This window comes from Sander lucioperca, chromosome 22, assembly GCF_008315115.2.
Source record: "Sander lucioperca isolate FBNREF2018 chromosome 22, SLUC_FBN_1.2, whole genome shotgun sequence".
NCBI classification, from domain to species: Eukaryota; Metazoa; Chordata; class Actinopteri; order Perciformes; family Percidae; genus Sander; species Sander lucioperca.
This window is the reverse complement of record NC_050194.1, coordinates 12411473-12438812: the sequence shown is the minus strand read 5'-3', so window position 1 is coordinate 12438812 and position 27340 is coordinate 12411473. Positions and strand designations below refer to the sequence as shown.

At 42.2% G+C, this 27340-nt stretch overlaps 2 protein-coding genes across 3 annotated transcripts; one reads left to right on the top strand and one right to left on the bottom strand.

Moving 5' to 3' along the window:
• The first annotated feature begins 258 nt into the window (after positions 1-258).
• Positions 259-5803, top strand: metrn (meteorin, glial cell differentiation regulator). Its single transcript, XM_031291442.2, has 4 exons — positions 259-604; positions 1282-1715; positions 3205-3264; positions 3963-5803. The coding sequence occupies exons 1-4, from the start codon at positions 498-500 to the stop codon at positions 4274-4276; spliced, it is 915 nt and encodes a 304-aa protein (XP_031147302.1). The 5' UTR covers positions 259-497; the 3' UTR covers positions 4277-5803.
• An 11521-nt stretch (positions 5804-17324) lies between these two features.
• On the bottom strand, positions 17325-27067 carry ccdc78 (coiled-coil domain containing 78). 2 transcript variants are annotated; one of them, XM_031291482.1, is made up of 15 exons: positions 26746-27067; positions 26340-26471; positions 26173-26259; positions 25633-25989; positions 24716-24766; positions 24507-24595; positions 24132-24210; positions 23868-23993; positions 23590-23786; positions 21473-21647; positions 18664-18707; positions 18507-18573; positions 18244-18344; positions 18031-18161; positions 17325-17817 (listed from the first exon to the last, which is right to left on the bottom strand). In XM_031291482.1, the coding sequence occupies exons 1-14, from the start codon at positions 26815-26817 to the stop codon at positions 18074-18076; spliced, it is 1665 nt and encodes a 554-aa protein (XP_031147342.1). In that variant the 5' UTR covers positions 26818-27067; the 3' UTR covers positions 17325-17817; positions 18031-18073. The 2 variants fall into 2 exon arrangements, with proteins under 2 accessions (XP_031147342.1, XP_031147340.1); XM_031291480.2 differs by having other exon boundaries at positions 17325-18161.
• Positions 27068-27340: the final 273 nt, after the last annotated feature.

Genomic DNA, 27340 nt, shown 5'->3' with positions numbered 1-27340 from the left:
TTCCAGTAACGTAAAATAAATAAAAACAGAAATCATAAAATAAACTGAAAGTTTCTGTAAACTCACTCAGCATGTCAGTTAATTAGTATTTTCTATGCAGACATGTCGAACACAATAGTGAATTGAAACCCTCGCATACTGTTACTCATTCTGGAGGTCAGACGTCCCTCCCCCTCCGCTGGGTGTGAGTGGTTTAAAGTTTCCCTTCTCGGACTCTGATTGGTCCGTGAAGTTTTTCCGAGGGGGAATAACTTGAGAGCTCTGCGTCCCCCTGACGCACAGCAGTCCGGAGAGTTCAGAGGAGAGAGTAGAAAGTTTAGCAGCGTTCTCTTATCATAGACATCAGGGTAAGAGGATACAAAACTATGGAGGTTACCAGAGATAGCGTCAGATTTGTTTTATAGAGGAATTTTACTCGCAGAGGTTTCAGCTTTGGAATTATCTTTTTTTGTAACGTTTTCTCTTTTTTTTTTACTTTGCATCATCCGTTATCGAAAATGCCTGCTTTTGGGGTTTGGATTAACGCAATTTGGATTTTATTTTTTGCCGGTTTTGACGCGGCTTCTTCAAGCTATTCTGAAGACCAGTGCAGCTGGAGAGGCAGGCAAGTATTTTCATATTTTTTATGTGTGCTCTTTCTGCATTTGGCTGAATGAAAAGATGATTCAAATATGCCGCTCAGAGATGCTACAGATGTCTCGCTGGCAAAGGACAATGTTTGTTTAAATGCAACATGTTGAGACTTGTCATTAGGGCGCAGTGAAAATGTTTCTAGTGCTCTGCTGCGATTGCGCCTCCGGGCTGTCTGCAGGAGCCATTGGGGGTCCAGACAGACAGGAGACTGAAGGATTAATTCGGATACTTGGAGAGAACAAAACATGTGGTGTATGCAGTTGTTGAAGAGTAGTTTTATTATTATAGATATATTGTTAAAATTCCTGCAGAGGACTTTTAGTTCTTATAAGTTTAAGCTTAAGATGCTCTGACTGGCCCCTGCTACTACTGGCTGCCGGTAGGCGGCGCTTTCACTGAGTACAATCTATTACAGTTCTACTAAATCTTTTATTCTTTTTTTTTGTGCCATTTTCTGGTTCTACTAATTTCTTATGAAAAGTTTGGTTTAAGTTGCCTGTTAACACATTTAAACCAGCTTAGTCCATCCTGCAGTTGTTTTAGGAAAGTATCCACTGATGATGCTGATGTTAGGGACTCATGTTCTCATGTTTTAAGCCTGGAAACCTTTATATAACCCTGTCTCTCTTCCTTTTCTCCTTGTCACAGTGGTTTGTCCCAGCAGCAGGGCAGTGTGGAGCAGATCTCCCTCCACTGCTCGGAGGGCACACTGGACTGGCTGTATCCCAAAGGGGCCCTGCGCCTCACCCTCTCACCCCGCCTGCCCTCTGTGGCGGTGGGGCCCGGCGGCAGCAGCTCGGGCCTCATCACGGCCTGCGTCAAGCCCTCTGAGCAGTTCCATGGAGCCCAGCTGTACCTGGAGAGAGATGGGGTCCTGGAGCTCCTGGTAGGGGACCGCCTGGAGTCCTCTCCCCCACCGAGGGTTCGCTGTTTCAGCCGCCTGCCTGGGGAGAGGGTGGCTCTCTTCCTGCAAGCTACACCTCATCAGGACATCAGCAGGAGGATCGCCTCCTTTCGCTATGAGCTGAGAGGGGACTGGACCGCTCGCCTGTCGCTGGACTCCAACCCCATCAGCAGTGAAGGTGAGTCAGTGGGGCATGAGTCGGCCATGTTGGTTTGAGTGTGGCTACTTGAGGTCAAATAAGTTGACACTATAAATTAGTGAACAGAGGAAGTACAGAATAACTTTTGGTCAGTGTTATCTCTCTGCAACATAAACTTAATTCTCATATCATCATATTTCTAATTTCTGTCTCTCTTCATTGAATGAAAGAATTCAAAAAAGAAACAAAACTCTTGAAAACCCACCAAACTGTGGTCAAAGTTCTCTTTCTTCCTTTCTGAAAAGTTTTGGGGATGCAAGGGTTTAACCCACCGGTGATGATATCATACACCATGAAATCCTCCCTGTAGATGATTCATAATTCATAACAGGCCTCTGTGGCCTGTTGGACTTTCCACAGCCCATGCAGAGTGCAGAGAGGAGGAAGTGGCCAAACTTTCCCCAGAGGCGTGCTGGAGCAGGAGAGCCGTGGAGTGGGGAGGAGGGGGGACAAAAGCACAGTATGTGGGGCTTTCTCCAGAGTCCAGAGCCCTTTGAATGGGTGCCGCATGAGTATTCTGGGATTACTGCCGTCGCCTAGGCAACAGGGAGGCCTCTGCCCAGCTGAGATGCTCCACTCTTTTGTTGAGCTGCCTCTCTGTGGAGAGACTTGTCTGTAGGAGTATACTCCCCCCTCTACAGCCCTCTCCCACACACACGCTCACACACCACATACCACACACACACACACACACACACACACACACAAGGCTTGGAAGGGGGTTTGCTGTGGACTAGAGAGGAAGGAATCTCATTTATCAAGCGGTTTTCACTAAGCAGGAGAATGTGTGGGGTGGGCAAGGGGCCTCCAAAGAACCACAAGAAGAACTTTAAAAAATGCCAGGACGTTTTTTTTTCTACCCAGTTTATTCAATGCAGACGGACAGAGCTTTGCTGGTTTGGTTTGAATTTTTTTTATGGCCATCATCAAATCCTGTTACGACTTTAGTATGGTGCACCGTATTATTATTTGTTTTTTTCAGTTTTTAAGAAAAGTCAAGCCTTGGCAGAAAGAAAGGAGAGTATTTGGTGGGAAGTGTGATTGTGCTTTAAAAAAAAAATCTTTGAAGTCCACCCCCACTCCTTATCCTTGGCCCCTGTCAGCAGGCTTTGATGAGGTGTGACTGTAGACACCCTGAAAGGCTTTAAGGGGGGAAGTTTCATCTGGCCTTTAAATTGTCTGGGGTGGAAAACCCTTGCACCTTAAAGCTCCACTGGTCCTCCTCTGCCAACTGTAAAAGTAGCAGCTGTCTGTTAGAACGCAGTGGTTGGTCTCTCCTTTGGTCTCTCCTCATCTTTGCACAAAGGTTTAGGTCCAGAGTCACATCTCACATTCCTGTGCATGTGATCTGGAAATGCGGTCTTTGATTTCCGAAGGCATATAGGTGTTATCTAGCAGTTTATAGAGTGTTATGTGAGGTCACTAACTGACTCTCCCTCTCTTTTTCCTTCCCTTGTTGTCTTTCCAGAGGCCTGCAGACCCTGCAACAACACTGAGATCCTGATGGCCGTTTGCACCAGTGACTTTGGTAAGTTACCTGAAATAAGAAGTTGCCAATAGAACATATAAAAACCCAGTAAATCAGGAATAAAATGTCATTGTCACTCAGAAACACACCCCTCCAATTCAACCAAGATTAACAAATTAAACCAGACCACCAAAAAGTCAGGCAGAAAAGCCGTAGGACATAATGATTTCATGTCAGGATCTACAAATGTGCAAATCGGTTTAAAGGCAGAGCACCCCAGTGCCTCCAAATCCTCTTCTCTCAAAAGTGCAAAGGTTAAAGGTGAAACACCAGCTCTCTGCAACCCCAACACACACACACTCTCTCACACACACACACACACACACACACACACACACACAGTAACCCCCCTACTGGAGGCACTGTAGTGGACTAATCCTGACATTGTCCCCCAAGAGAAGGAGCAGTGGACTAATCTGCAGGCCTTTGATAGAGATGTAATGGCACTGAGAAGAAGTTCAGCTGGCAACAAAAGTTAGAAGGATTAGTGAGCAGCCTTGGGCCTTCATACGACCTTTACCATCAGTTGGTGGTCAACAAAAAATCACAGCACTAGCTAAAATAGGACAATATAATGTGCAACATGACAAAAATACAGCCAAACATTTTAAAGTTTTAAAGTTAACAAAAACATAAATTGAAATTCTGCATTGTAAAATACCTATAGAAATTAACCTGAATGTCCTGTTAATCCACAGTCGTGCGAGGTAACATCCGATCAGTGGTGGAAGATGATAACCTACGGGCAGCGGTGATTAAAGTCAGCGCCACCCGGGTGTTTCGTCAGAAGTACACCCTGTTCACCGGCAACAGTCGCCTGACCAGCCGGGGTGAGGTTAGGACTCTGCTGCAGTGTGGCGTCAAACCAGGGCCCGGCAGCTTTCTCTTCACCGGTCGGGTCCACTTTGGAGAGGCCTGGTTGGGCTGCGCTCCCCGTTACAAGGACTTCCAGCGGGCTTACACTATAGCCAAAGCAGCCCAGCAGATACCCTGTGAACTGCCTGTAGACTGAAACAGAAACTCTGCAGCAGCTTGTCTACCGCTCAGAGTCAAGGCCGTACTGAAAGCCAGGCCAAACTCAGCCCTGTTCCATGTTTCGGAAGAAGCCATGGTGTGCAACTGTTGGCCGATGCCACCATGGCGCCACCAACGTCTTCCCAAAGGTCTGAGGAGTGAAATGGGCTTTTCCCAACACCATTTCAGTGCAATATGCAGTCACAGGGTCAGAAAGAACCTGGTGGAGTTGTGGCACGAGGGACGTGGTTGAAATGAAGATTAAAGCATTTGGCATTGGACAGTTTTTACACATAGTGATGCTATTATGCAGGTTCAGAGAAAATCTATTGTAAAGCTTTCCATTCGGGATAAATTAAGTCAAGCCATCAATTCAGTCCTATTGAGAGTCATTGCTTTGAAACTCAGGATAATCTATTATTAAAAGTTCTATAGAAAGCGTACTGCCTATTAGTTGGTATCCCAGTGAGGATACACTTAGGCACCTTTTTGTTCAGTTAATGTCAGGCCATGGGAAAGTGATGTTCTGTTGGCTACCCCTGTACTGGGGTCATCCTCAGTGTTACTATTATTAAGGAGATTATAAAAAAAGTCCTCACAAAATGTTAAAAAATATATATTTGCACTGATAAAGGAAAGGGAATGATCTGGAAAGTGTGATGCTGCAAGCACTGAAAACCAAATAAAAAGCAACTATATGTAGCATAGCAGAGCATTTGAGAATTTAATATATGTACAGAAAATGTGAGCACATACAGTAGTGACACAAAGCTAAGGCTACCTGAGCAAGTTTCACAGCTCAAACTAGTGCTGAGAGCACTTTGATATTCTAGCCAACTCTGAGATTTTGCTTCTGTAAGGAGATGCAGGATTTTAGGAGCACTGTATTACCATACATTTCAGTAGTCATGCAATATTTCTTCAAAATTGAACTAATTGGACTGTATTTTACTTTAAAGAGAATTATTTAAAAGATATAATGGAGTGGAATTGCAGCAGTGTTGCCAAAGCAGTTATACGTTTTGTTGTTGTCTAGTCATTCACTGCTCTGCTGATGTTGTCACAAGATATTTACCTGTATATAATCAGCAATGTTCATAAAACTGACGACAACAGCCATTCATAATTGTGTAATTATATGATATAAACGTGATGGTAGGGCTGGAAAAATCCTCTAACCTGGACAAGGCTAGCTGAAGAGAAACACAAAAATATGCATTTAATGTACAAAATTGTGTTCTGTAAAATGATTCCATATCTAATGTGCACTATATCAACAAGGGGAAGGGTTCATACCAAATTACCATGATGTGCTGAAGCGGTATGTCTTAAATGCGTACACTGCCATTTTTGCTGTTTCTTTTTTATGTAAATGTATGTGAATAGCAATGTGAATGTAAATATGTTGATAAGAAATTCTAGAAACAACGGCATGAAAAAAAAGTCTGTGGAAAAAAACATTGTCTCAGTATTGTGGATTATTTTTGTGTTTGTCTGTGTTATTAAAATATACTGTGAGAAAACACTCATGTATTTATTTTCTTCTTAAAGCCTTCCTTATATACTCACTTTGACACTCATTCTTTGGACATTTCATGCTCCACAAACATTATGCAGCTGGATCAATAATTTATCAGCATTCTAACCCTCTCACCTACAGTTTAACCTACACTATAGTATGTGGGTCCAAAGGTTTCTAGCATGGTAAACTTTTCTCAGACATAAGTCACTTCAAGTACCCATGAATCAGATTCCTGAAAGCTCAGAACAAATGGCGTGCCTGAGAGAGCGAGAGGCCTAAAAGGCGGAGAGATTTAAGGAGTGTTCAGGACCCCGAGGGCATACAGACAGGGAAGGAGGTAGAAAACAGTTTGGAATTCTGTTGTCCTCAGACTCCCATTTTCAGGATTCAGGAAGCAATAAATTGCCATTAAGGGAGCGGTGTGGCAGACTCGGCTGAGCTGAGGTGCCACACAGTCGCTCGCTTTATCCTGACTGTGTGTGCGCAAGGACATAATAAAAACTAAATCTCTTTTCCACCCCACGTAAGATATGCGCCTTCAGCCTAGAACTAAATATTGTTTCCTACCTCAACTTGGATTTTATCTACAGCATCACAAACCATATCTGTTACCCAAGTTCTGCTCTAACAGGAGGAGCTGCATGGTAGATAATACAATAATAATAAAACACCCATATTACTGAACCTCTATGATAAATTCACCACCTGTTTCTCCTCCTTGCAAAATTCTGCATTAACATGTACATGCACACACCTCAGTAAAATCTCAGATTTACTGCACGCAGTAAATCCGCTTGAAAAAGAGCAGCTGGGGAATTTACATGGTCTTTAGGTTAAATGGGGAAAAAAAAATCACAAAAGGTCAACATGCCTTCCATGTCTGGCGAGCTATCTCCCATAGAAACCCTGACACTGGTTTGCCACCGCATCAGCAGTTCATGTGAGTGAACCTCCAACCTCCCCAGCTATTTACTGCCTCAGTGCTCCTTGAAAACATCCCGTAGCTGGGGGGCCCACACACACACACACACACACACACACACACACACACACACACACACACACACACACACACACCTCTGCCCCCTCCCCTCCAGTACATCTGAGCTTACTGCTGCAGGGCTGATAAGCCAAAAACAAAGAGCACTGAAATTATACTCCAACAACTAATACATCATGTGCCATTTTGACAAAGCTCAACTTCCTGCATTGTTGTCACTTCTTTGTGACCCCAGCTTCAACCCCAAAACCACAGTATTGATGTCAGTGTAGAAAGCTAATGCATTGTGTTTGCGTCTAACTTATTTATGATTATATTGTACACTGATGATTGCACACACTCCTTTGATGCTAAATGATATTCATTTCTTTTTGCAGTGCTGCAAACACAATAAACCCTCCTCCCCCCCGTCCACCCCACTCCTCTCTTTATTCTGTCCTGTTGTGTTGTTGAGGTCAGGTACGGACACGGCAAGGCGGGAAGCACTCAGGAAAGGGGAATCCAAAGCGATGGGAGAGAGAGTGGTTGGGTGTGGACTTCCGTCAGCCCTTCGGGGAGTTAGAGGGAAGTGGCCGGAGACAAAGCTCCAGAGATGAGAGCACAGGCAGGGGCAAAGTGCTCCTGGACACTCCCTCGTAGTCCAGCACAAAAACACCCCACCCAGCGCACAGGTCCTGTCTTTGCAGCAGAAACTCTCCCTGTTATCCAGCTATGTAAAGGTCCACACATCAGACCTGAAAATTCCTGATACTGACAGATATTGAACCTGCTAAATCTCTCTGATATTGGACTTCTCTACATGCATTCATTGTAATTTTCTTACTGCTAAGTTCAAGAATCTCCAGAACAGAAAGAAGTTATAGCGAAATTGTTGTGTCAACCAGTATTTTCCCTTCTCTGTTAGTCTGGCTTATAAAAATACACTTGACTTTGTTTGATTTCTGTCTGCAGAACTGCAATAACTTCCATTTTCACGTCAGGAACATCAGTGAATTGGCTTCAGTTTTGTATATATATAAACAATTAATATCCTCTGACAGTGTTTTATCCCTGTCCTGATCTCTCTCAGTACATAACAGAGCTTCTCACGCTTGTCCTTCACCTGGATCTCTTTCTACTGGAACTGTCTTTTCATGGCTTCATCATCTAATTTTTCCCACGGCTTGGACCGCAGCTGCTGTTGTGAATCCAAAACAGTGGTTGCCACACACTTGACGCACAGCGTTTGTATGAACTAGATTAGTAAGATGTGATGAACAAACAGCTGTGGATTTCATCAGGCTTTATTTTCCACATAAACAAATAATTTTGCCATACTGGTAATCCAACCCACTGCAACCAAACATTAGGCAGAGTGGTCTGTATACCTCTTCCTGTGACTCAGTGGCTGTGCATCCTGCTGAATCTCCATCAGCTTAGCACCAGCTGACAGTGAGCCTACAGTCCATGACCACACTTTGGCATCCCAGATTCCCAGCTGACAATTTCTTGTTCCCATAACAGCCTCGCACAGCTGGGAGTGATGATTCCTGAATGGAAACTGTGAATGCTCAACGTCTGAAGACATGCTACCTTGCTATGTGCTAAGTCTTATCAGGCCAGGGAAATCCAAGCTGCAACCAAACAATAACTGTGATGGCAGAACTCTTTCAGTGCAACAGTTTTTATTAGGCATTGACTCATATTGGTCTTTTTGTAATGAGCAATTTGCAGAAACTGATGAGTAGCTTCTATTCACAGAGAAGGGGGAGGCATGAGAGAATAACATGGCCAGCTTTAAAGTTGAGTGGGCAGTTTGGGCGGGTTGAGAGGTCAAGGCAAAATAGAGAACTGTGCAAGAGCATGTTTATCTGGCCATGTTATCCCTCTGAAGTACTAGAGGGAGGAGAGCGAGGAGCCCCCTTTGTTCCTCAAGAGCCTGCAGATGGCTGTAATCCCTTCCAAAATGCGCACTGAAAATCAATCAAGACTGGGTGGACATGGGGTATGAGTGTTGAGGCGGGCGACACGTTTCTCAGGGAGGGGGTCCCGCAAAGAAACACAAGTTGGGTCAAACAAGCGTCTTTGATGCTTTCCCGCCAAAAAAAGGTATTGTAAGGAAAGACAGAGGGAATGAATTGCGACCCCCTCCAATGAAGGCCTGCTTGCTACCCCTCCGTTTGAGCTGAACACAGCTGCCATCTCCTCACCGTATCCTGGGGGCTGACATCGCCTACAGGGGGTACAACCACAAAAACCTCCAAACACTGACATCATACTCTAATAAGGCTACTTAGAGACATTCACTGTGGCAGGATGAGGAGAAACAGGCTCACATAGTAGGAAAGAGATGGATGGATGGATGGATGTTTTACAGGTATGTTAACCATTGTAGCATTGTTAGCATTCAGACATTTGTCAATTAGCACTTAACACAAAGTACTGCAGAGGCTGATGGGAGTGTCATTAGGTTTGTAGGTATTTGGTGATAATTGAAAGTATAGGACAAATATAAATGTTGACTTGATAATGGTTTTAAATACAAAGTTAAGGGATCACCAAAGTTACTACAATTTATCCTGAGGGTAGTCTATATCAACGTTTCATTTCCGGGATTGTTCAGGTGCCGGCGGAAATTCCGCCAGATGTCCCTCATTTCGGCCAGATGTCCGTCACCTTCACCTGCTTTCTTTGTGTTGACATTCTAAACTCTGGTCGATTTATGAGGACTATGGTTAACTGCTCCTCAGATCTCTGCAGGGTAAATCCATGCAATCTGATGCATGACTAAAACAACCTTTGAACTTACACATGTTCCACCAAAACAAGTTCCTTCCCGAGGCTATTTTGCAGAAGCACTGTTGCTCCGTCCGGCGCTTAGCGCCACCCAAGACAATTGTGATTAGTGTAAAGAAATGCCAATAAACCGGATCATGTTTTTCTCCTATCCCGGAATGCTGTGTGGACTAGCCAGACCCTCCTTCGCCGCACTGCGGAGGAAGGTCTGGCAATGCGAGACTATCATGAGGTGGACATGAATGTCTGAAGCCAATTTTATGGCAATTCATCCAATAGTTGTAGAAACTAGTTCATTAAAAACCAAAAATGTGAACTTCATGGAAAGGTCAAGGGATCAAAGACGATAGGATTCATCCTCTGTGGACCTTAACGATCAAAAGTTGTTGGACATTTCAATCTTGACCAAAGTGGATGACCGCGGTGCTAGCACGGCTAAAATAAAATATGATAATTTTCTAAGGGTATCTTACATTTGTCTACAGTTCGTCCTGTGCTAAAAACCTCATCTATCAACAAAACTCTTTGTAATACTAGAAGGGCACTCAGAGAGTGCAGACCTCCACCAAGGCCAAATGCCCTATGTTACAATGTTAATTAAAGTGAAAAAATAATTTGTGTATCCGCTCTGTGATTCTGATTTAGTGGGTTTTTCCTTGGCCCATGCTACACCCCACCAAGTTTCATGAAAATCGGGTCAGTAGTTTTCCCACAATCCTGCAGACAAACAAACAAACCAAACCAATGGAGGTTACAATGCCTCTTGAATCCGCTTACTTCCTCATACAGCTGCTGACGTCAGCCTTTTGGATACTAAACCCCAGACGGAGAGTCTACTAAGGAGAGAGACCTGTCTTTGGAAGGGCTCTCCAACCCTACCAATTAACCACAAGGATTATGGATTTCTGATAAACCTGTTTGGTTGTCTACACAAAGGAGAGAAACCTCCCTGGCAGATCAGTTCATTTCTTTTCTCAATACCTACCACCCACCTGTGTTTCTCCCATCTAAAACTACCTCCCCCTTTGCACCCATATTTTGCCTGTTATCTTTCTCCTCGACGAGAAGTTGTCTTGGGTTACCTCCTTAGAGACATATTGCACTGTGCCTATTGTTTAAATTGTTTATTAAGGAAAGAGTAGGCAGGAACGAAACTGCCACTCACAATGGTTTTGTTATGTTACTAGTATCTCCTTGCAATTTTCTTCTGCAAAACGCAGCTTTGGGGCAAGATTTGTCAACAGATACGCCTGGTGCGCAATGCTGTGAAATATGTGAAAACGTGATATTTAATAGCACTCTTAGTATGAAACTTGTGCAGGTGTTCATTTATTAGTATTAAAGGAAAAGTACATAATTTGATAGGGAATTTGTGTTTAATGATCAATTAGTAACATGTATAAGGTTTGTAGTGCTGTCCTGTTTCTCTCAAGCTTTTCTAACTTGCACTTAAATTAATTTCCTACATTTCCCAGAATACATTTGAATGATTTCCAGAGAAAAGCAGTGATGTTATTGCTTCTTTAAAGGTAGAAAAATGGGCATGCAGTATGTGATACCCAGCAAGCAAAGTAACTCATGAACAATGCTGTATATCTTTGATCCAAATCCTCAACTCTATGCTCAACATGTGTTGTAGCTGCATTGCATTCTGGTCAATTGAGGCAGCTGTTGATGCCTCAGTGACCTTCAATAAAACCTGTTATGTATTTTGGTTTTAGCTCATCAAAACTATTTCAAACCACTTCAAAACTGCATGGGGAAATGTGCATGTTAATATGATGTCATGTTTTCTATGTTTGGTTGTGAATACGAAAATTGAAAGCAACTCAAAGAGCAGTTATTACTTTTTTTCCCCCTTTCTTAAAGGGTCAGTTTGCCAAACTTGAACTTTTAACCCTGTAACAGCAAAAGAGTGTTTTAGGTTAGCTTTTCCTTTTAACATTCATGAAATGAAACGTTTAAGTTACATACTTCTCACACTGTGCAATGTGACTAATCAATGCTAAGTGGCTGCTAGGACCACTTTTCATGTTGAATCGAGTGAAAAGTAAAAGAAACATGTGAGGCCATTTACGCACCAGACGTGCTGACAGTCAGATGGCATGTTTATATTTCAACAAAGTGCACTCACACATTGTGCATCAGCCCAGCCGCTGTGGCCTGTCTGATGTGTCAGAAGCTCCCGAGCCTTCCTCTCCCTTCGCTCTACGCTCATTCCAGGGGAACATGTGCGCTGGAATTCTCCCCCAATTAAGACAGGGATTAGCCAGGTCTGCTGTGGGAACTGGCCGAGTGTGGGAAAACAGAGGGCCTGTCCCTCTCTCCTTCCCTCACCGACACTCAGCCTCATTCTCACTCGCTCTTGTTCATCAAGCTGCCTCCCTCCCTCCCCTGTCTTTTTCACCCTTACTGTAACTCTTTCTCCACCATTTCTCACCCTATATTCTGTCTTTTCTCATCATTCTCATTTTATACCTTCCAATCTTACTCTGTTTAAGCCTCACTTGCAAAAATGCATTTTCTATTGTTTCCCCTCTCATTTTTATAATTATGCACACTGACCCACTTTATTTTTTCTTCTTTTTAATATTTTTTTTCCCCTCTTTCTTCGCCACCCAGAATCTACATAGCTTTCAGTCCTGATTCTTCAAGGTTTTCTGAAGTGCATGGTTCTTCTGTGCTCCCTGCTCCTGCCCCTTCCCTCCTCCCTCTTAATGCCTCTCTAGCCTTCATAGTGAAAGCTTGTCTGGGGGGGGGGAGCTTAGGACTCTTGCATGAATAGTCTGAGACTTTCAGACTGAAAGAGGGGGTCGAAAAGACAGCTCATCAGAAAAGAAAAGACAGGTGTTTACAGACATTTACATCGTTTTTTGTAGGCATTCTTGCATTAGTTCATTAATATCCAACATAAAAAATGTATTGAAGGAATCCTATTATTCGTACATTGCACATAAAATCGGCAGCAACCTAAAAATCAGTATTGTGGGAAAATTCAGTAAACAACCCACAAAATTTGAATGAGCATTAACTAAACTTCTATGGGAACATCCTGGTTAAACTTCATGCTCACTTTTCCATTGTCACTAATTTCATTCTCATGATCTTGCAATACTCTCACTGTTACAGCGGATTCCTCTCCCACTGCCTCCACATTCCTCATACTCATTGTCACCTTTTTCATCCTCGTTCCCACTCTGCCTCTACTTTCCTTGTGTTCCCATAAATCCTTTCCCTGTGCACTCCTCCACACAAGGCTTGTCCGTTCCAATTATGGCAGGGCCGTCCAGCCCCCCGGCTCACACACTCTGCACACACAGCTCGCTCTCATTAAGCCTGTATCAATTAGGCATTAACCTCCTAAAACAAAGGGCCTCTTGACGAGCAGCCCATTGCAGGCCATGTGAGGTACTTCCTCTGCATCGCTCCACCCTGCTTCCCATCCTCAGAACGACACATTTATCCAACCTCTTTCCCACTGTGCTGCTCACAAAACAAAATCTGGGCCCAAAAGCATCATTAACAAAACGGAAGGCAGTAGAGAAAGTGAATAAGCATCAAACATTTACTTTAATTTGTAATGTTGATAAGGTCCAGTGGCGGCTGCTGGTCTTTCAAAGAGGGGAAGCTCATTTTCGGCCTACATCATAAAAATTGTCCATTTATTTATACGTAAATTCTGCCCTACGTTCCTTTTCAAGTTCATTGCTCTTTTCATGCCTTTTATATGCCCTGTCAAAGTTAGACAGATCTCCAAACCCCACCTTTGACCAAAAACACATCCGTGAGATGGTTTCATCAAGGAGGCATGGGCAGCAGTACATTTTCTTTGTCACAGCACTTCCACTCAGCCAGCTTTGTCATACCAGGAGAGCTGAAAAGACCTGTTACTTTGCCCTATCTTTTGCACTAAATCAATCTTAGGTGTTGATCTGCCCTGCTGTTTAATTCTAAGTTTCTCCTCGTAAGGAAGACGTTCAAATGGCTTCACCAAAATCAGGTCGACAATATTAGCATTGTCTGCCATCGTGTGCAGTTTGCTAGCTGGCTAGTTCACGCCTACAACACTAGCCTAGCCTACTGAATGAATGAATGATCTAATACAACAATATTAAACTTGAAGGAGGAAATGTGGGAATTAGGTTAAACTGAAACAAGGAATGTGGTGTATAATTGTATGAAATGTATGATGAAAATTGGCTAGCAATTTCGCCAAGCAAATACCAAGAAATAGGTTGCAGCAGTTTGTCTTTCGACTACACTTGCAAAGTATGCGATGGGCCTGAGCTCGAATAGCTTCGGCGACTTTTTATAGTACAAAATTGCTGTCAATCAAAAGGAGATGCAGTCTTTCGACAGACCCTCCAATCATCACGCAGACCCCCGGAGTCCAGGCCAGCCCACTCCTCCATTCACCCCCAGAGACGCTGAGCGTCCGTGGGCGGGACATAATCACAGCATTTATCCAATAACCGTCGAAGCACTGAAAAAGCAGCCCCACTGAAGTCCGTTGATGCCAGACTTCGGCAGGGAAATGCACGGTGACGCTAGGGGAATGTACGAAAAGGAAATTGAGTCAGTCGACCTGCTATATGTAGCTGATTCTGAACGAACTCGTCTTCGAGATGAACGTGTTCTAATGCAATTTTAGTCAATAAAATGTTAACACAATAATACATATTTGACCATTCATTTTTTGACATTTTAGGGGAAGCTGAGCTTCCCCTTGCAGTCTTAAAGAAATCACCTCTGATTAGGTCATATGGTTCCTGTACTTTATGCAGTGCACAGCATAAATGAGTACACCCATGCTAAATTTGACTAAAAAGAGGAATAAAAAAATCATCTTTTGGAAATTGAATTTAATGCCTTAACACTTGTGTTGACTATGGGTCAAATTGAGCCGTTTTCAATTTTTGTTTTATATCAGAAAATATGGGACATAGAAATAAACATTGAAAATGTGTAGAAGAAAAATTAACAATTTAAAACGTTGGAAAATGCAAAAACAAACTGTGAAAAAAAGGCATCAAAAACGTCAGAAAAAAAGTGTTTTTTTCAAGGTTGACAGGAAGACAACACAAGGGTTAATTAAAAAAAGTAGGAAAAATTCAACCTTTAAGGACACCAATTTTCTTTGTGAATGAATAATGTATCGTACAATAAATAAATGTTCTTCCTTAAAATACAGGGAGCATAAGTGAGTACACCCCTATGTTAAATTCCAGGAGCCAGGCAGATTTTTATTTTTAAAGGCCAGTTATTTCATGAATCCAGGATACTATGCATCCTGATAAAGTTCCCTTGGCCTCTGGAATTAAAATAGCCCCACATCATCACATACCCTTCACCATACCTAGAGATTGGCATGGGGTACTTTCCATAAAATCATCTCTTTATCATCTCTTTATCAGGATGCATAGTATCCAGAATACTATGCATCCTGATAAAGTTCCCTTGGCCTTTGGAATTAAAATAGACCCACATCATCACATACCCTTCACCATACATAGAGATTGGCATGTTTTTATGTCGGTTAACCTAATAGCTGGTTTGATTTGCATTGAGAGATAATTTTATGGAAAGTACCCCATGCCAATCTCTAGGTATGGTGAAGGGTATGTGATGATGTGGGGCTATTTTAATTCCAAAGGCCAAGGGAACTTTATCAGGATGCATATTATCCTGGATCCATGAAATAACTGGCCTTTAAAAATAAAAATCTGCCTGCCTCTATGGGAATTTAACATAGGGGTGAACTCACGAATGCCCACTGTATTTTAAGGAAGAACATTTATTTATTCACGATACATTATTCATTCACAATGAAAATTGGTGTCCTTAAAGGATTTTTCCTCATTTTTTTAATTAAGGCATTAAGATCAATTTCCAAAAGATGATTTTTTTATTCCTCTTTTTAGTCAAATTTAGCATGGGTGTACTCATTTATACTGAGCACTGTATATATCATGCAGGATTTTCCTTCACAGCTCAGCAACCTTTAGTGGATTGTGTTAGCAGACAAACACAACACTGTACTGTGTAGGTAATAGTTTTCCATTCCCAAATGAATAATGTACAACTTTACTTTGAATTTCAAAAAGTCACATCTGGCTATTTTATTTCACATGACAAAAAGGATCATACATTTTTGTGGCAGACCTAAAGGACAGAAAAATAACTACAGGTTTTGCCAATACTTTTTTTTCTTGTTGTCAATATAAGAGAATATGAAACCGTTTAGGAACATTTCAGCGGTTGAGATAGTAACCATTTTTGGATCGAGTGCTGGGCATGAGCTCTTTACTACAAAGGCAACACATGTACAATATTGCAGAATGCAATGCTACAGTCCTGACATTAATGCTGTCTATGTGAAGCTTAAAATGCTCAGTTTTGATGAGAGAGTCAGAAAGGAGTCAATTTGACTCAAAGGTCATTTCTGTGGAGGTTTAAAATGTGTTATACTGAAGGACTAAATGCAACAAGCCATAAAAAGCATCTAATGGTAATTAAATGGCAACTTCATAGTAACATTTTATGATAATGTGCTTTACTCCAGATAAAGCAAAATAATACTAAGTTCAGCTAAATTGGTTGGATTGATCAGACATATATATAAAGCACAAACAGTTTCCTACACTGATTACAGGATGCTGCTTCTGGCCTTCATATCTGTGAGAGAAAATGTACTAACATGATGAGTTCTAAGTGTTTCTGCTGCTCCTCCTGAGCCGCATTCACCACATGAACAAATCATTTCTTATCACTCAATTACTGCTTCACATAAACTGATTTATAGTTGGTAGGTTTGGGTGATAAATGTCATTGGAATTGTCTGGTTGAGAAAATGGGGAACTCAATGCCATAATTAAGATTTCTTTTAATTAATTAGATTTCAAACCAAACATGTCGAAAGCTGCAATCTTTTAATTGTTTCACTGAACTCTTAACAGATGTTTCATTTTAGATTAACAGCAGATGATACCACTAACCACTCTATGGGACTTTTTTTATACTATTTAAACAGTACCTTTGATTGTCATTTTTCCCAACATTTCAACATGAAAGCAAAATAATAATTTTAAAGTTGTTTTTTGTTGCCATATTTATTAGACAAATTGAATCTAATAATTTTTATGATCAGTACTTACATCATAACAGTGACCACATACAGTGGTTAATAAAAAAAAAAGTTGATCATAAAATGAAAAATCCAAAAATGCTCCAAGAAAACTTGGCACTAGCCTTGGGGACCAGCTGTGGTGCACCAGACTTCAACCTCTACTCTAGGCATTTGCAATGTTACAAATTCTGCTACTTCTCTTGCTTGTTGTTTACTCAGTGTATTTGTACAAGTTTGCAGCGGCCTCTTCAGGCACATCATTTGTTGGCAGTGCAGCAAAGAGCAACCTGGTTTTGATTTTCCCACAGATCTGCCGGTGAGAGGAGTGGTCCCCAGCACCCAGCGCTTTGGCACAGTGACTATGTTGGCACAGACCCAAGCCGAACCCCCCCACCCCTTTTCCCAGGGCCCTGGGAGTGTAATGCATTACTAACAAAATCCCACTTCCCATTCCTCTCAAACTTTCACACCCCTGCTCCCTCCCTCCCTCCCTCCCACGGCTGGCATGCCCCCTGAAAAGGGGATTGGGGTGACATGCGTATGCCCTTTTCCATCTCCTCTACTTTTCCCATCGTTCCCCAGAGTATTTTGGCTACAAGTTTTTATCTTTTTCAACATTAAACTCAACATAACTCTTACTGACATTTTTTAATGAAACATTTCAACTTTTGAAGTACTTTTTTTCCATAAAGGATTTACCAATGTTAAAGTTATGCCAGCTATCGCAGTATGACATGAAACCAAGCTACCAAAACTGAAGAAAAAATGCGGAACTTTTCACTGTTAAAGGGATTTAAAGGGAATAGATGCCTATTCACACACTGAGGTTATAAATATGAACACTCACTCTGGAAAAAAAAAGAAAAAAAAGCCTGTCTTGTTTGCGCCACAGTTCTCAGCACGGCACTGAGGGAAAGTATTCACAGGCGTGTATGTGTCTGGGTAACATGTAATGACATTATTCTCACCAGAATGACCCCTCATTGTAACCACGCTTTCTTCTCCCGAGCTCGTGAAATTGACATAAGCTTTACAAACATTCCAGGCATTTTTTTCTCAAGGCCGGATTTCTTTGGGGGCCTTTCATAGAAAAACCACCAGTATGAGCAGCACCACCTAGTGATGGTGTAAACACACACCATACATTCTCCGGTCAAAAAAAGGTATTCAGATATATATATATATATATATATCCACTTAGAAAAGAATCAGTTTTAATTTGAACAAAACTAGCTTACTGTTTGTGTATGATTTCAATTAAATAAATGTTTAAATCTGAGATTTAATGTGCATGAGATTTAACTTAAAAACCGTGTAATGTTAAATTACATTGCAATATATGACTGGGATTCAGATTTTGTGGCCAGTTTTCTTAATGGAGTGATGAATTAGCACTTTGGGAACGCCCGGCCTCCTGTATCCCATGCAGTCTGCAGAGATGTGAGATCTCCTCTTTATACCTGCAGGTAGTGGTAAAGCTCAATGCAACGCTCTACTGAAAATGAACACCATATGATTTAACACATCAAGTGACTTTCTGACCTGCCCAGGTGGTTGTCAATATAGTCCTGCAACTCCGACACCTGCGCCTCTGCAACTGTTGCCCTGGTGATGAGAAGGGCGCGCTCCTTCTCAAAGTTCACCTGTTAAAAAAAAAGAAAGTCTTCAAATCACCTTCATCTCAGAAAATAGTTTATTTCTTCAAACTAAAGGTTTTAAGTAATGTTGTAAAACTGTAAGTTTTTTTGTGTGAGAAAACGAAATTTGACAATCCAAACTGTAAGGAGTGAGATAGTTTTGTTTACCAGTGTAGAGTCTGTGATCTCCCTCAGCTGTTTCCTTATGTCCGTCCAGGATTCCTCGCATGCCGAGCTGATAAAGTTACATTTTTCATAACTTTTTATGACACAATCCACAGCTGACCACATTTGTCAATTGGTAAAATGTAAAAATGACACTCACTCCTGTTGGCTTAAATTCTGAACAGGCATTTTTAAGACAGCCACCTGCAACAGAAAAGTCAAGGTGAAGGTCTTGAATCCCCATAAACGCATATACAGTATGCAGTGGTGGAGGAAGTACTGAATCTCAGTACTTAAGTAAAAGTACAAATAACCAGAGACATATTTACTTTAGTAAAAATGGAAGTACCACAATGACAACCCTACTTAACTAAAAGTAAAAAGTACCTGATTATAAATGCACTTTAAGTATTAAAAGTAAAAGTACTTGCATAACGATTTATTCTCTTAATCTTATTTGCATATTACCATTTTAAAGCAGCCATATTATGCTCATTTTCAGATTCATAATTGTATTTTAAGGTTGTTCCAGAATAGGTTTACATGGTTTAATTTTCAAAAAACACCATATTTTTGTTGTACTGCACCGCTCTCTCTCACTGCAGCAGATCCTCTTTTCAGCTGGTCTCTGTTGTAGCTACAGAGTGAGACCTCTTTTCTTCTTCTTCTTCTGTACTATCTTTGATTGCACCCGCACATGCCCAGTAGCTCAGATGTAGATCATGTCAGCTAGCTGGCTCCATAGACAGTAAAAGAAAGGCTGTTTCTACAACTTCGGTCAGTTACAAGGCAGGATTAGCTGGGAGACTTCTAAATGCACATGTAAGTAGTTCTTTTGTAGATTATGGTGAACTTGTGTGTGTTGTAGCAGTGCTTTGCTATTGAGAACGAGGTAGCATGCTAGCGTTAGCATGCTAGCGTTAGCATGCTAGCGTTACGAGCTAATGGTTGCGGTTAGCCTGCTCGTTTCGGCTTGTGACGTCACAAGCCGTGCCGATTTTGAACAGCTCACCCAGAGACTGAAGGCAGGACACAGTCAGAAACTGTATCTCACTCTAAACAGCATGGATGGATTTTTTTCAAAGTTTGTATGTGTGTGGAAGCACCAGAGACACAACATAACACCCCAAATCCCAGAAAAAGTGATTTTTTCATAATATGGGCACTTTAAAAAATGCCTCGTCATTCAATACCCAATTTCAATACCTAAGGAGTAAATCTCATCAACGTCAGTGAGCCAATAAGCATGCAGCATGCTTCTACCAAGATCTAATATTGCTGGAGATTGGCTGCAGGAAAATTTCTACGTTGTAGCAGCTGAAAAATAAAAAAAAAAGATTTGTGCCGTAATGTTGTAATTTTGTTTTATAAAATTGGTATTGAAAAAAAATCGTAATCGGTATCGAAGTCAGGGTAATGATATCAGTACCAGTATCGCAAATTTTTGAACGATACCCAGTCCTACTCAAACGCCATGTAAACACCTTACCCGGTTAAAATCGGAGTTCTCATAACACGGTTAACAGACCAAGATAACTCCTTTAGTAACCGGGGTATTCTAGCATGCATACACCTTAACCGGAGTAAGATGGGGTTACGAGTCTGCGTATGCCCTGTAGGTTATAACTGCCCCTCCCCACCCCGCAGTAGTGGTTTTTGACCCGGAAATAATCTGTTATCGCTGTGAGTGGGTAGATCCTAAATCGGATCTGCTAGAATGGTCGATAGGTTTAGGCATGGGAAGTGGGGATTGGTTAGGGTTAGGGAAAGAATACCAAGGTAAGCCAATCAGAGGCAGAATGGGGCAGAATAAGGGGGGCCACGAGGCACGTCCTTTGACGTCGACATGTCTAGCGGATCTGATCTAGCATCTACCCTGTGAGTGGAGATACAAACTGTTGCTATGATACAATAAAACAGCGTTGCCCGAATCAGCAACAGGCCAGCGGCAGCAAAGAGCATTCGGTGTAAGGCATACAAAATTAACTAAATGTACAGCGCTGAAAAGTCGTCCATGTTCTCCCGCTTTGGATGAATTATAATTATAAGACCATGTTGTCCATGTTGTCAACCGGAAGAAAAAGCCTTTTGCTGACCAGTCGTACGTTAGCAGAGCACCACCTACTGTACCGGAGGATGAGTTACTCCCGTCATTCTTCCCCGCTCATGCATATGGATAGCCTGGTTGACACCAGACCCTTCTCAGTTGTAACTGAGAGTGGGTATGGGAAAGGTTCATTGACAGTTCATTTCCAAAGGGGCGTCATCAACGGACGCCGCTCAAATGCCTCTGGGTGCATTGGATAGTCCAACCAATCAGACCAACGATCCGGGTGACGCTGCGCTTCGGTAGCCGTCATGTTTAATGTAAACAAAAAGCTGCTCGCCGTCGCTGCGCTATCGTCGTCGCGTAAAGCCCGCCTCAATGGTTGTGATTGGTGTAAAGCCCGCCTCAGCGGTTGTGATTGGTGCCTCGATTTTGGGGACATTGGAAATGGGTTTGAATGGGCTCTTCGCCAAACTGACTTGCAGAGCAAATCTCAAATTTGCCGGAAGTTCGTCACGGTTTACCCAGGCTAGCATATGGAGAGAACTAGCATAACCCTCACTTAACCGGGTAACCATACCCTGGTTACTGCTGTGCATGTAAATGCACTGACTAACTGGTGACACTGCTCCGACAGTCACCATGACAACAACCCAGTTAAGATTTAATAGCAACCCATCTATCAGTGCTCCTACAGGATCTGCAGTCCACCTCTGCAGCAGTAAAGCTTTTTGTTGCCGTAGGACACAAACTTTGAAGTCATTTTTTTTTCCAGTTCACTGCTCACAAAACAAATGCAGTTTGGCTTTATAAGGAAGTATGGACACAAAGAAGAATCCCAACAGACCAAATACAAGCATTCACCAGACAAAACAAAAGCACATCAACCCACTTCAAAGCAGCCATCTTTCTTTTGCCCCACCTGCTCCTGGGCCACCTGCAGCTGACCCTCCAGCCTCGCTTTGTCCTGGCGAAGGTGCTGGAGCTCCTTCTCAGTTTCATGTCTGAGCTCAGTGGGCTCCAGGCTGAAGCAGGCTTCTGGGGGTCCAGGGTCAAGACCGCTCTCTGGTTTGGCCAAGACCAGCTCCCTCTGAACCCTAAAGAACACAGTGTATCGATGTGGCCAGTTACTCATTATGGATTAACTGGGAATTTGCTATTGTTGGCAGTGCTGGTACCCTACCCCTCTAATCTTTGCTTTTTTATCATTTAAATACCAAGGAAAGGAAAATATCTCACATGTTCACAACTCATAGATATGCAACTTGTTATGAAGAGTCACAAGTAAACATGACTTTGTACTAAGGGCTCCTAACTAGGGTTGAGTACTGTTCACATTTCTTCCGGTACCGGTTTACTTAGAACATTTTGTCATTTATTTAGAACATTTTTTAACTCCACACAAAATAAAACACCTCCCTTCCTCCTCCCAATCCCGTCACTACAATCAAATAATTATATTAATTTCTTACACGGCACAGGAACTTTTATTGTTATTATTTGTATCTTATTCCATTTAAGCCTGTTTTTATTTTCTATCTCTTTTTAACTGCTTTTTAAAGCTACACTGTGTAAGAATTTCTCCCATCTAGCGGTGAAATTGTATATGACAACCAACTGAATATTACTTTCTAGCCCTTCCTCCTACGGTGGCCGAACCCGAAATTAGCTCTCTCCATCGTTTACATGCAGCTGTTCTAGCCACTCCAATATTAACTTTGGTCTTGTTGCTTTGCCTGTCGCGTTGTCGTTTTAATTCTCTTTTTGCTTCCCTGGCGAGTAATCTCCCTCTTGCATTCGTCACGGTGCCACTGAGTGTAAGAGGGCGAAATGCGGAGGTATGTCCCTCTTTGGCTAATGTTTTTTAAAGATGGAGGCGCTACATGGCTGCCGTCATTTGAGCGAGTCGCTCGAATGTATTCTGAATGGCAGATTCTACACTTACGAGAATACTTTGATTAGTTGGTGAAAGTAATTACACATGAATGAGTACATATTTGTGAAAGAACAAAGGGGTTTTTGCTAAGAATCAACTCAAAAAATTACACAATGTAGGTTTAATGTTTTATGTAAAGCACTTTGAATTGCATTGTGGCTGAAATGTGCTATAGAAATAAAGTTTGCTTTGCCCTACAACCTCCAGCCTGTCAGTCAGTCACCAGGGCATTGAGAACACTGTGGTGCCTGCCTGTCTCAGAGGAAGTGCAACCGCACCGCGACCACTTTCGCCTTGCCTTTATATTATATTGCAGCGAACAGTGTCTTCGTGGAGCTTTGAAAACTGTAACCACATCTGCTTTATCGGCATTGCCGTGACTCACTGTGACATTGTTTGGCTCTGCACCGCACCTCTGCGTGTCAGAGCTGAGCCCCGCTGTCTGTCAACATGCAGAGAGGACAGATAAGCTTGTGCTTACGTGCTCTCAGGTACCGAAATTTCGCATCGATTGATTTAACGTGAATCGGTCCTCGGTAGCGCCACCAACATAATTCGGTACCCAAAAAAGCACTGAGTTCGTTATTCATTTAATCAACACTGGTGTAGCAAGTTTCAGCTAGCCTGGGAAAACCGTGACGAACTTCCGGCAAATTTGAGATTTGCTCTGCAAGTCCGTCTGGCCAAGAGCCCATTCAAGCCCATTTCCAATTTTTCCAAATCGAGGAACCAATCACAACCGCTGAGGCGGGCTTTACACGATGACGATAGCGCAGCGACAACGAGCAGCTTTTTGTTTACATTCAACATGACGGCCACCGTTGATGCTGCTGTCGCTGCTACGTCACCCAGATCGTTGGTCTGATTGGTTGAAGGACTATCCAATTGCGCCCAGAGGCATTTGAGCGGCGTCCATTGGTGACGCCCCTTCTGTGAATGAACCTTGCCCAGACCCACTCTCAGTTACAACTGAGAAGGGACTGGTGTCAAACAGGCTAAGTTTCAGCAGCATGTTTATGGAATATGTATAAACACTGAAAAGCAGGGCATAAAAAGATACATACCTGTGTCTACACTAACAAGTAGGCTTATTGCATACTCACCTGTATGCAATAAGGAGAGCATGATGGGTCTTGGTGATCTTCTGAAGTCTCTTCTTATAGGAGCGAGCAGCAGAGGCGAGCTGTTCCTCCCTGACCCTGTAGGATGAACGAACATCCTGGAGCATGCTGTCCACGTGTGCCCTCATCTCAGAAGTCTCTGAAGGGCTTTTACCTTCTCCAACTCCATCAATGTACTCCTAAGACATGGACAAGGATGATGTGTTAAACATTGCCCCACATTACTTTGTAGAAATGATTGTGTGAGCACAGCAACTCACAGCTAAGTCCTGTAAATAGCACATAAGCCTTGCACGGTATTCCTCATTCAGCTCTTTGACTTGAAGCTGCAGCATTGAGTTCTCTTCTTCTACCGCCTTCACTTGGCTCTGAGAGCACATCAGGGCCTTGGATAAAAATAAGAAAAACATGATTTGACACATTTCCACCAAGTAAACATTAATTCAGAGGTTGCAAAATCGTGATAATATCTACAATCATTTGAGAAATGTTTTGTAAATCAGTATGGGATTGTTCATACTCACCCCACTCTGCTCAAATAGTTCCTGCTGTCGATTGTGGATCGCTCTTTTGTTCTCCTGGTGGGCTTTCCCCATTGCCACCCTGATGACCAAACACAGGCTCAACAACAAGAGAGTAGTGACCAAAATCCACAGACAGCCACATCACAGGGGCAACGCAAAGAGACCACATCACACACACAGCAAATAAAGCCACAGCTTAGAATAAAAATCAAAGAGGAACCACAGAGCAGATATGCATGTGGGATGAACACTGGGACATACAGTATATCCTGAGATGGGTTTGGCTGTTTTGATGACTGGAAATGGAAAGATAATGATGTTTCATCGTAATTAAGCTTGTGCACGAGTAAATGACAAACACTGTCTGGGCCTTACACTTTCTCCTCCAGTTTCTTCAGCTGCTCCTCGTAGCTGTTCTTCATTTTCTCCAGCATGTCTTTGATCTCATCTTGGTTTCCAAGTAGCTATGTGAGAGCATATGAAGGAGAAAAAAAGGCGGCAGTTAGTTTACTAATGCCTGTTAAACATAAGTGTTGACTACTGTTGCAAACAATAATATATATGTTTTGTACAAAAATACTTACAGTTTTTTCCATAGATTTTTGCTCCTTGTCCAAAGCTGCCAGATCCTCAAGCTGTAACAGTGATGATATAAAAATGGAATAAACATTTAAAATAAAACAATATTTCAAATTGAAAACTTAGTTTGGGGTAGCAGTAGCTCAGTCAGTAGGGAGTTGGGTTGGGAACCAGAGGGTTGCTGGTTCAAGTCCCAATACGGACCAAAGTATGGTGGTGGACTGGTAGCTGGAGAGGTGCCAGTTCACTTCCTGGGCACTGCCGAACCCCCAACTGCTCGTTCCGGGCAGCTCCCTCACTCTGACATCTCTCCATTAGTGCATGTATAGGTACTGAGCATGCGTGTGTAATTCAGGCCTGTGTGTAATGTGTGTAATAACAACAGAGTGAAAACATTGTAATTTCCCCTATAAATTATTATACTATATATACTATTATAAAAAATGTTTAAGTCAAAAGAAAATGTGTTTTTTAAATATGCTCTTTTTCTTGCCTCTAAAAACACATTCACTTTCTTGCATGATCAAAGCTTTGTCAGTGAGTAAAACATGGGAAATGATGTGGGAAATATTAGTCTTGTATACACAAAGGTTCAGTAAATCATCATGCACTGGTTGCATGAACTGTTTGGAGAAATATTAGAAACATGATCTTCATAAGTCAAATGTTACTTTATCATTTTACACATGGACAAGTACATGTTCTGCTTATGTTGAAACTGAATAAAAAATGTTTTGGATAGCTGAGATTGAACTTAACATGATCTGTGTTCCAGCAAAAGTTCCAGAAACTATGGAGTGACATGAACTTAACTCAGGAATTAAACTAGGGACTAAAAGTCCCTTTTGCCCATTCATATTTACATTTCCTCTGCATCTCAAGAGCAGTGAAGATGTCAATGAACACACTATCTGATCCTCACCTTGACCCTGTTACGTGACATGCGGCTGATCAAGGCCCGCACCCTGTCCAGCTCACCGTGCAGGCCTTGGGTGGTAGTCTTCACACTCTGCTGCTGCTCCTGCAGCTGCCTACGGAGGGCGTCCTGGGCCTGGGCCAGTGCCAGCAGCTCAGCACTTAGCTCTTCACTCTGGGCCAGCTCTTCATCATGGGCCTTAGCCAGAGCTAGGTAGTTCTTCTTCAGTGTGGCGTACTCCTCTGTCCAGTCTTGGCCGCTCTTCTCTCCCACTTTCAGACGAGCCTCAGCAGACTGGAGTTCCCTGAATAAGGTGTCTCGTTCCATCTCAAGCTCTGTTATTCCACCAGCTTGGTTCAATATCTAACGGGGGGGGGCACAGTGTAGCACAGACACTCAGAAACTCAATTTAACCCTGAGTAAATGTTTTCCACAAGCGTTTTAGGCGTATTTAAGCTTACTGTCCTAAAATCCTCACTGATCAAATAAAGTCTACATTTCACCCACTTCTGGTGTACCACTACATCACTTCAACCAAACCCTCACCTTGTTTTTCAGCTCAAACTTCTCTTCTTCAAACTGCTCTTTCATCTTGTTTGTCAGAATTTTCTCCTCCACAAGCTCCTTAGATATCTAAAAAAAATTGGACAGGGAATAGAATTTGTTCTGGTTGTATACTGAACAGATACATACATTGAACATATGAACTCTACCTTGAGTTTTTCCTCTTCACTCTGGACCAGCCTGCAGGACAGATCTGTGTTGGAGCTGGCCAGGTGGCCCAGTCTGCTCTCCAGGTAGCCCACTTTGGTGAAAAGGCGTTCATTTTTGTCACGCAGCTGCAACTAAGTAAGGTGAACAGAAATACCTTGCTAAAATCAAATGACAAAGGCACATTATACACATTTTCTCCCATGTTGGCTGTATTGTAGCTAAGGTTACATATCAAAGACAACATTATGCTAACAGCCTCTACTTGTGTTGCCTATGTTCATATTTCACCCATTAAGCTAGCTTACTTCAGAAACCAACTACCCAGAGTGATAGAGAAAGACATTTCAGGAGTAGAAAGTGTAAGTTAACCTCTGCATATTAAGACTGACTAGTGTAATTACTTACATTTTCTTCTGTCAGAGCTTGAAGTCGCTCCTGAAGTTCATTTGAAGTTGTCTGGTGGTCCTGTGTGTCCATCTTTATTCACGGTCAACTGCTGCTTAAATTAATGCACTCACTGTTTCCACCAACAATATGTTGCCATGGCCTCGGCAACACCGAAAAAAACGGTGTGGGTTGTTTTTCTTCTCTTCTTCTCGTAAGAATAGCACTACACATGTCATTGTAAATGTTATGGAGAAAGAAATCGTTTTAACTGCTCTCTGGTGTCTTTGACTTTCACCACTTACATAACTTCAAACTAACTAGTTAATCCTGTTGAAGATTAAATCGTAGTTAGTTTACAATGTTTCCCTCTATATTAAATGATTGCTTAACGTATTTAGTGATTTAGCCGTTTGTTTCAGCCTGGGAAACAACAGGGCCTCTCTCCATATGTATTTAAACCACTGCTTCTTCTAACAGAGGCCGAAATTTGGTAAATGTCATTGACAGTGGCGCCATCTTGTGAGTACAGTTAGAAAAGACTCGGATTAGGATTTATAGGCCATATTCTGTAAAATCAATGTAAATCAGTACTAATAATGACTTCATGTTATGG